The sequence below is a fragment of the Gopherus flavomarginatus genome, chromosome 18 (assembly GCF_025201925.1).
Source record: "Gopherus flavomarginatus isolate rGopFla2 chromosome 18, rGopFla2.mat.asm, whole genome shotgun sequence".
In the NCBI taxonomy this organism is placed as follows: domain Eukaryota; kingdom Metazoa; phylum Chordata; order Testudines; family Testudinidae; genus Gopherus; species Gopherus flavomarginatus.
The window spans coordinates 7,048,521-7,058,016 of record NC_066634.1 but is presented as its reverse complement, the minus strand read 5'-3'; the positions used below and the strand labels follow the sequence as shown (position 1 = coordinate 7,058,016).

General features: G+C 57.1%; 1 protein-coding gene across 1 annotated transcript; it reads right to left on the bottom strand.

The window, feature by feature from the left end:
* Positions 1-930: 930 nt before the first annotated feature.
* Positions 931-9,055, bottom strand: LOC127036595 (matrix metalloproteinase-9-like). Its single transcript, XM_050927641.1, has 5 exons — positions 8,901-9,055; positions 8,207-8,356; positions 6,067-6,231; positions 3,485-3,646; positions 931-1,342 (listed from the first exon to the last, which is right to left on the bottom strand). The coding sequence occupies exons 1-5, from the start codon at positions 8,980-8,982 to the stop codon at positions 1,188-1,190; spliced, it is 714 nt and encodes a 237-aa protein (XP_050783598.1). The 5' UTR covers positions 8,983-9,055; the 3' UTR covers positions 931-1,187.
* Between the last annotated feature and the right edge of the window lie 441 nt (positions 9,056-9,496).

Sequence of the window (9,496 nt, the reverse complement as noted above, 5' to 3'; positions counted from 1 at the left end):
GCACCCCCTTGGTGTGGGGAGAAGCAGAGGTATTGCATAGCCAGGGCCAGAGCCAAGGTGGGTGGCAAGCAGCCCCGCTCCACTGGAGTGAACCCCCGTGCCCAGGAGGCCCCCTAGTGGCCACGTGCGATAGGGCGAAGAGACATAGGGGGTGAGGAACGCATGGTTCTGTGGGTGAGTCTCCGATGCCAGATCCCCTGTATGAGGGGAGCGGGGCCAGTCCCCAGGTCGCTCACTATCCTGCTCCTGAAACAGGTACGGGGCACGTGGCACTGGACAGACCCTGCACATGGAGCTGGGCCACAGGTGCCACTTGCTAAAGTCTGTGTGGGACGGGGCTGCCTGTGCCACGGGGCCAAGCCAGCGGGACGCCTGCACTGGGGCAGAGTCACCGTTCAGGGGACGTCCTGCCCCAGACAAGCAGTTAAAATCAAATGGTGAACTTGGAGGTGAGCTGGGGGGAAATCTCTGGGCTCCCGAGTTGGCTACAACGTGGCAAAGATTCTCTCTGGTTCCAACCCAAATTGCTTATGAAGTCAAGCAGCGCCGTTTGCACTGGAGATTTTATTCAGCTAATGAGCAAAGAAAAGTCAAACCAGAAGGACACGGCATGGAGGGGAAACTTCTGCAAGCCCTCCCCAGCTAACGAAGGGTCCAGCCAGCCCAGCCCCAAAGCAAGGGCAAAGCATGGCCAGTGACATGAACACGCAGCGACACCTGCGTTAAATCATCTGCAGCATCAAACCATGGGGCGAACACGGCCCAGGGCCAGTCCCTTAATGGGCAAACGGGAGTCCAAAGACGGCTGGTCACACCCCAAGGCAGCGACACTGACGGCCGCAGGGGAGATGGACTAGCACAGAAACCACATTGGCTATGACTGTCTACACACCCATCGCAGAGTGCAATTGTCGCTTCCTCCGTCCACGTCCCCAGACATCTAGGCTGCAGGGCCCAGCTGTCCAAAGAGCAGGGGGCTCCGAGAGTCTGTGTGAGCGCGGGAGCTGGATGCAGGGGGTGTGTGGCTGCTGGGGGGAGCAGGACAGGCAAGGGGACAGAGATAGGAGCAAAGCCCAGCAAAATGCAGGCCGCTAGGGGCTGGATTTTAACACCCTGTTCTCTAGGCTTTCGCGGCTCCAGGTGCAGGGGGAAGGTTCTGGAGTAGCCACGCAGCCACGTCACCTGTGTTAATGGCTGGATCTTGACTGGCCCGTGGACTTTCTCGCCCAACGTCTCTTCCTCCCCTGCCGGCCCTGTTCAGCTCCCCGCCTGCCGGCTCTGGAGAAAGGTTGGGGGAGCAAGGTCAGGGCTGAGGTCTCCACTGTGTCAGCCGGGCGCCCATCTGTAACGAGCCAGTGAAGGGAGGCTGGATTAGCGCAGCGTTCGGCCTGTCCGGGGAGCCCCACCCCAGAGGAATTACAGCCCCGTGCCAGGGCTACGGGCGAGACTCAGGATCCTGGGAGCCCAACGTGAGACATGGCAGCGTTTGTATCAGGGCAGTGCCCGGGGCTCCAACCAAGATCCAAGACCCACAGCGCCAGGCACTGCACAGACCCAACAACAGACAGGCCCTGACCCAAGCAGCTGAGAACCCAAATTGACTAGACTGACACTGGGCAGGAGGGGAGATGGAGGCACAGTTGAGGAAGGGACACCGCCTACTCATCCAGTGGGGGCAAGTGGAAGACCCAGGTGTCCTGCATCACAGGCCAGGGTGGCGCTTTCTGTCAGTCCAGCCTCACTGAGGCCTCTCAAGTTGGGTGCCTAAAATTCCCCTCATTTGGGGGAAATTTGGTCAAAGTTACAACGGGCCAAAAATAGCTAGGAGGGGGATCCCTATCAATTACATCCCCCCCGAGAGCACACTGCGCCCCCCCACCAAGACACCCACCCCCAGGAGTTCCCATCAGCCCCATGAACACCGCCCCCTGAATAGCTGGGACCCCACAGAGCATGCAGCACCCACTGTGGGTCACCCAGCCCAGCTCTTACATACTCCGGGGCCCAGGCTGTCTCAGAGCCCTCCCGCAGCCAGCCCTGCCCTGGTCCCCACTGTGCCACACCCTGGGGGGGGTCAGCAGGGCTGAGGGAGCTGCACCCCCATACCCGAACCCATAGCCCCCTCCCCTAGAACCTCACAGTTTGCTCCCCTCCATTGGGGTCAGTGGCGGAGACATCGGGGCTTGTGAGTGATGGCAACAAAGATGGCCACCAGCTCCCGCTGATGGGGAAAAGCTGTGCAGGACCCACCCAAGGGGCTCCATGACCCCCACAGTGGAGGGGAGGGGACACCAGGGATGTGCTGATACCTTGGGCCCACAAGCAGGGAGGCCCCAACCCCGCACAGGCTGGACCCTTGATGTCAGTGCAGCCAAGCAGGGGGGATTGGGCCAGTCACCCCCATGAGCTCTGACCCAGGCTGCCCCACAGGCTGGGGATCCTTGCACCTCCCCTGGCCCTGTTTACACGTCCCCCACTGGGCAGCAGGGGGCACAGTGAGGCACTTATGCTGCCCCAGGGCAGGTTTTGTTGCCCCAAATGATTTCAATGCAGCAAAGGGGGGTCTGTTATCTCCCCACTTCTGTCTAAAAGTTTGGCTACACTAGGAGATCCCAGGGGCTGGGAAGACTCACTCCAAGGGCTATGGGGATGCTGGAGCTAAGTGGGGGATGTTTGTCAAACAAAAGGGGTTTTTTTCCCTTCAAAAATGGCCTTTTTCCTCCCATAAAAATGGCAGTTTTCACAAGACACTTGGGACTGTCCAAAGTTTCCTTTTCAATGAAAACTTCAGTAACTTTTACCATCAAGATTCCCATGGAAAATGTTCCGGCATCCCACGGTTATTGGAAACCGGGACATAGGCGTTTTTCACGGGCTGGGAAGCCCGGCTTTCGGTAAGTGTCAAGAACTGTTCCCAGGAACAACAGGGAAACATCTGTGGGGTTTTTTCCCACCCCGCCCCCAAGGCTGGACCTGTTGTGTGTGATAGCTCAGTTCTCAGCCACCCAAATACCCTGGGATGTGACACACCCCAGTTGCAATTTCCAGTCTATCTACTCACCATACTCCTCTGGCCCCATTGCCACAGCTCATGAGGTATTTACCCTCCTAACTCCCTCTGAAGCAGGACAATTATCCTCATTACATGGGTGGGGGAACTGAGGCATGGAGCTGCTATGTGACTTCTCCAAGGTTGCACAGGAAGGCTGCAGCAGAGCAGGGAATTCATCTCATAGTGACCAAGTCCCGGGCTAGGCATGTAACCACTGGGCCACCCGTTCATGCAAGATGCCAACTGCAGTTCTGTGCAGAAACTCTACTGAACTCAGCGCTGGGCATCTCTCTCCCTCTGGACCCCCGGACAAGTGTCCGAGGCTGCAGTGGGGCTGTCTGGGGCCGACCAGCCCTAGAGGATGCTTGGTCCCCATAGGCCGAGCCAGGCAGCAAAGCCCCATGTAGTTCTGCCCTTCTCCCTGGCCCCTACCTGAGTCCAGACAGTACATGCGTTTCTGGTCCACATCATAGTTCCTGGTCAGAGAACACCAGGGCCTCCCGCTGGCATCCCCATGTGCCGTGCAGCCCAAGTAGGTCCGGTTCTGGTAGGTGAACGGGAAGGCGCAAGGAGCCGTGGAATTGCCGGCCAGTACTGGAGAGACAGAGAGAGAGGGAAGGGGACAGCATGGGGCAGAGGTTAAGTCACTGCATTCAGAGGTAGGACTCCTGGGTTCCCTGCCAGTGACCTTGGGCAAGTCACTTCCCCTTCTGTGCCTGTCACCTCCCCTGCCCATAGGTCAGTTAGACTGTGAGCTCTTTGCGTCAGGGACTGGCGCTCACTAGGTGTCTGTGCAGCGATGGGACCCTGACCTCAGTCGGGCTCTGTGCAGCGCAGTGGGGCCCAGTGACACAGAGGCCCATCGGGGAGGCACCGCAGGGGTCAGCAGTGCCCGTCAGGCCTGATGTACTCAATACACCTCACACACCTGGCAGAATCTGCAGCTAACCAGGGTCATGGGCAGATCACATACAAATGGACAACACACTGATCCTGAAAATTGTTGCGTGGGGTGTGTACAAAGAGTTATAAAGAGGGGCTGGAATGATGTTCCTCAGATGTGTTTGACAAGCAATGAATAAGCCCTAGAGTAAGGAATGGACATTTGCTTCTCTGGCAGCCTGCTCCTCACGCAGAGACAATGCCAGTCCATTTACATCAAAGGTAAACAAAGCCATCAAGCTACCAAGCAGGGGAAAAGACAGCCCAGCCTCTGCAGGAGAGAGAAACTTTGGCTGGACCCACATTGCACAGAATACATTGCAAAGATTTTCAGGGCTATCAAAAGAAGGGGAAGGAACCCCCTGGGGTTGTCCGTGACTGGGCAGCCACAAGAGGCTGGGGCTCCTGGACATCTGTGGATCCTTCAGCCAAAGGGAACAGAGCACAGGTGAGAAACCTGCTTAGACAAAGATCATAACTGGCTGACATTCGGTGCTAGCCTGAGAAGTATGTTTCGGCTGGTGTTTGTGACTGTTTCTGTCCTTAGTCCTCCGGCTTGCCACCACTTCAACCCATGTCCTTTACTTCATAAACTTGTCTTACTTTTACCACGGACCAGCTCGGAGTTTGGATGGACACGGAGGGTTTGTCAGTCCCAGTTAAGCCAATAAGCGGCTGGGTGCTGTCCCTTTGACGGAGCAGCGAAACGGATCAGGTTTTGTGTGTGCTACCATGAAAGGCTGTGAGGTTTGGACTGGCAGAGTCCTGAAGAGTTTGCTGGCAGGGCAGATAAGCCGGCTGGGGAGTTGATGCTCAGCTTAGCCGCAGCAGAGTGGGGTAACATAGAGGCTCACAGTCCTGGGAACCCCCGTTGGTTGTCAGAGGCCCTGATCTCGATCAGGGTCAGTGCAGCGCCTGGCACAATGGGGCCCCTGAGCTCTGGTTTCAGGTGCTTCTGCACCGTAAGTTACCAAATACTACATCAGTGTCAGAGTGCAAGGTTGTACCAGCCTGTCCACAGCCCCAGACCCGTCTGTCTAGTGCAAACCCTGCTCCGGGAGGGACCCCTGTGCTGTTACACCTATAACACCCCAAAGCTGCCCTACGTGTCATGCCTGGGGCAACAGGTCTGCCTCACCCTGCTGAGCTCCCGGACACAGTTTGGGATAAGGCGCCATATTGTGTCAAGCAGATTCAGTGTCACCAGACCCACACGTTCATGGGGACTCTGGCCTCCCAAAATCGCAAGGTTGTCAACAATCTTTTGTCAACAATTAGATAAATGTCTATTAGGGATGGTCTAGACAGTATTTGGTCCTGCCATGAGGGCAGGGGACTGGGCTCGATGACCTCTCGAGGGCCCTTCCAGTCCTAGAGTCTATGAGTCTATGAATCAGCAGAAGGGTTCCCGGGCCGTTCTCCCAGTCCCAGCTTCTCCCTGAAGCTCCAAGGGGCAGAAACCTCCTTTCTACGTTTAAACTGAAAGTTGAGCTACCCCCATAGTCACAGGATTCCAGGAGCTGAGGTTTGACACACGGAGCTGCCTTTATGTTCTGGGTATGCCAAGCGCTGAGCATGGCTGGGGCTCCCAATGCTACCTTAATACCCCTAATATATAATGTACAGCACCTAACACAATGGGGCCTTGGGTCATGACTGAGGCACGTAGTGCTACTATAATATACCTAATACATAAGGTACATCACCTAGCACAACGAGGTCCTGGGGCTTCCAGTGCCACTGTAAGACACCTAATAAATAATTAACAGGGTCCTGGCCATGAGTGGGGTTCCTAGGCCCTACCATAGCACACCTAATAAATAATAATGTTAAGTGTGGGGAGACTCAGGATAAACCCGCAAAAACTGCCAGTGCTGGGAACTGGGTCTGACGTTTCTGCTCCAGTGTCTCAGGCTGAAATGTCCCTGAAGCGGCACCCTAGCACACCTGCACTGGGAGGAGGGTGCGGTAGGGATCCTGGCTGGGATTCCACCTGGGGTGGCTGCGAGGTGAGTGGCCCCCGACAGCCCTGCACTGATCCCCTCCCCCACACCCCCGCTGCCCATCCTTACGGGTGTCGGCACAGTAGCTCCAGCGCCGGTCCCGGTCGTAGTTCCTTGTGGTGGCGCACCAGAACCTGCGTGGCTTGGCGGCCTCATCGGTGCAGGTGTAGAACGCCCGGCCCCGGTACACGAAGGGGAAGACACAGGGCTGGCCGTCTGTGTTGCCTCCATACTCTGAGAGGGGAGAGACACAGACAAAGAGGTGTCACCGCTGCGTGGGGGGCTCTGCAGGGCTGCTCTCATTGCTGCGCCCCAGGGAACCCCACAGAGACACAAAGCCAGAGACTGTCCCTTCCCCAGAGAGCAGCAAACAAAGGGCAGGGGGTGAAACTGAGGCATGGAGAGGAGAAGGGCCTTCATCCCCAACCCACCCTGCTCTCCATTAGCACAGCAGTGCCCACCTGGAGGGACTGGAGCACCCCCATCAGAGCCCGCTCTGCCACTGACCGACATCCCCTCAAGCACAGAATATCAGGGTTGGAAGGGACCTCAGGAGGCCATCTAGTCCAACCCCCTGCTCAAAGCAGGACCAATCCCCTGACAGATTTTTGCCCCAGATCCCTAAATGGCCCCCTCAAGGACTGAGGTCACAGCCCTGGGTTTAGCAGGCCAATGCTCAAACCACTGAGCTATCCCGCCCCTCCGTGACGGTGGCTGCATCTCACCCAATCCTAGCCCTGGCAGGACCTGAGAACAGCCCATCACCCGGGGATCCTGGGGCTCTGGGGACACTCGCTGAGGTCACTGCTGAGATTCCTAAGCAACATCCCCTTTACTGCCCCCCTGCCCAGCTGGCCTCTGGGCATCACAGGCTGAGGCAGGGCAGGACTGTGCCCGTTCCATTATCTGCAGCATGTCCCCACCTCGCTAGAGCCACTACCCTCAGCTGCATGGCACAGGCAGGACACATGGCACTGGGGTCCAGTGCACATGGTTATTACAGACGTGCATTGCCGTAGTGTCCAGAGGCCCAGCCAAGATCAGGCCCCACGCTGGTGGCCGCAGCACAGACATAGTAGAAGTGGTTCTGGGTAAAATTCTTTGACCGAATCTTTTCTTCTGTGAAAAATGCCAAGTAGGGTCAACGGAAACATTTCACAAATCCGCATCCACCTCTGCAGGATGTTTCCATCAGGCGAAAAAAACCTAAAACATTTCCCTTGAGAAATTTCCTTTCATTTTATTTTGTAAAGTAAAATGTTTTTAGAATGCTTAAATTGAAAAGAAACAATTTGTTCAACCCTACAGGATTTTTTTTTAACTTTTTGATTCACCAAAAATTTCAAACATTTCTTTTTTTGGATGGACCAAGAGGAATTTTTTGTTGAGTTTGGGGTGAGGAAGGAACAATAGATGCTCCAATGCATGGAAAGACAGAGAGCAACCGAGTGATCATTGAGTCCAGCATCTCTAGGAATCAGTGAACTATTGTCCTAGAAAAATGTTCTTTGGAGCTGAGACAATTTCCTTGTAGGAAGTAGGTTTCTTTGGCCTAGACAGAGCCTGAGCAGGAGGTGGAGGGACACAAGGGTCACACCCGGGGACATCTCCACTCGTTTTGTTTCTCTCTGCTTCTCACCTTTTCATTTCAACAAAAAATCCCACCTCCCACCCTTATGGGTGTGGAGAGAACCTCAAAATAATGAACAGAGTGTGACCAATGCAGAGACTCTCCCTGAGTCTGCTGAGAGCCTGAGTCCATCACTGTGAGAAGGGGCAGCTGCCCTGAGTGTGACTGACACAGCGATGCTGCCTGAGTCTGCAGAGAGACTAAGCCTGTTGCTGTGAGAGGAGGGAGCTGCCCCAAGTGTGATCAATGCAGTGATGCTGCCTGAGTCTGCCAACAGCCTGAACCCATTGCTCTGAGGGAGGGAAGCTACCTCCAATGTAACTGACCCTGTCTGAATCTGCAGGGAGCCTGAAACCACAGCTGGGAGAGGTGCAAACAGCCCCATTCCCCTCAGTCCAGTCCCCTGAGCTCTGCACCTCCCACCGTGCTTTGTGTCAGCAAAGGAGTGTGAGACACATGTGGTGGGTTCCTGGCTGTTCTGTGGCCTGATGCCCTGGGGTTCTGGCCCTGCAGAGGGAGCGCAGGGAACCAGATGGTGCCCCCCACCTCAGGCCGAAGGGGGAACACCCCAGCCCTCACCCGTCTCATAGCAGCGCTTCCAGCGGGAGTCCTGGTCATAGTTGGCGGTGGTGGCGCACCACAGTGTCCACCCGGCCCAGCTCCCATCCTGGGTGCACGTGGGGTACGATCGCCCCTGGTAGATGAAGGGGAAGACGCAGGCGGCGCAGTCTGAAACGGGAAGAGAGAGGGTCAGAGACACAGACACAGAGTGACAGGAAACACAGAGCACTGGGGGTGCGGGGCTGGTCTCTGCTGGGGGGAACATGGGGTGGGAGCTCGGGCTGTGCCAGCAAAAGCGGGGGGTGGGCTAATCTGTGCCAGAGGGATCATGGGGGGGAGGCCCTCTGGGCTGTGCAAGGCAGATCTTGCAGGACAAGGCGGGAGGCTCCGTCGGTGCCTGGTGGAAGATCCGGGCAGAGGGTCCGGATGCTACTGGCAGTTGCGCCCAATAGCCCCTGCCCAGCACCCGTGCACTGTGCCCCTCCCCTGCACCCCCTGCTCAGCTGTGCTCCAGGGTCCTGTGTCTGCCAGTGAAAGACGCTTGCTCCCAGCCTGTCTCCTTGGGAGCACCCGGATGCCAGGGTCCCACACACCAGAGCGATAGCCAATGAAGGGCAGGACCTCCGCATGCTACCCCTTCACCGTCCCAACAGTGCCCAGGTGGCTTCATTGCAGGCACCACATCACACAACTCCACGGAGCCAGGTCTCACCTTCCAGCGCCCTGCAGACGGGCAGGAGCAGCCAGCCCCAGGCCAGGAGCCTGACACCAGCCGGCATCATCCCAGCCTGCATGGAGCCCGCTAGAGCCAGAGAAGCTGCCCCCTCGAGCCTGCTAGAGCCAGAGATGCTGCCCCCACAAGCCCACTAGAGCCAGAGACGCTGCTGATCCTCCTCAGAACCTGCTACAGCCTTCGCAGTGCCACTGTCTCTATCACTCCCAGCCGCATGGCGCAGGGCGTCAGCTCCGGAACCTGCGGAGCAGGTTCCACCAGGAAGGCGTCGCCTCCTCCCTGCCCAAGTCCCATGCTCACTGCAGCCACGGCTGGAGACAGAGCTGGGGGACCAGCCAGGAGCAGGAGGGATGCAGGAACCCAGCGACTGACCTGGAGACCGGAAGGGCCCATTCACCTCCAGTGAGACAAACCCCCAATTCACACACACCCCAGAACTGCCCTGGGGTCAGGGCCAGAGCCTGAGCTCAGCAGAGTCAATCCAGAGCAGGCCGCAGGGATGTGGGGCAGACTAGTGATGAGGGAGAGCACAAGACCTAGGCTCTGCTACAGGACTTTGTCTCAGTTTCCCCATC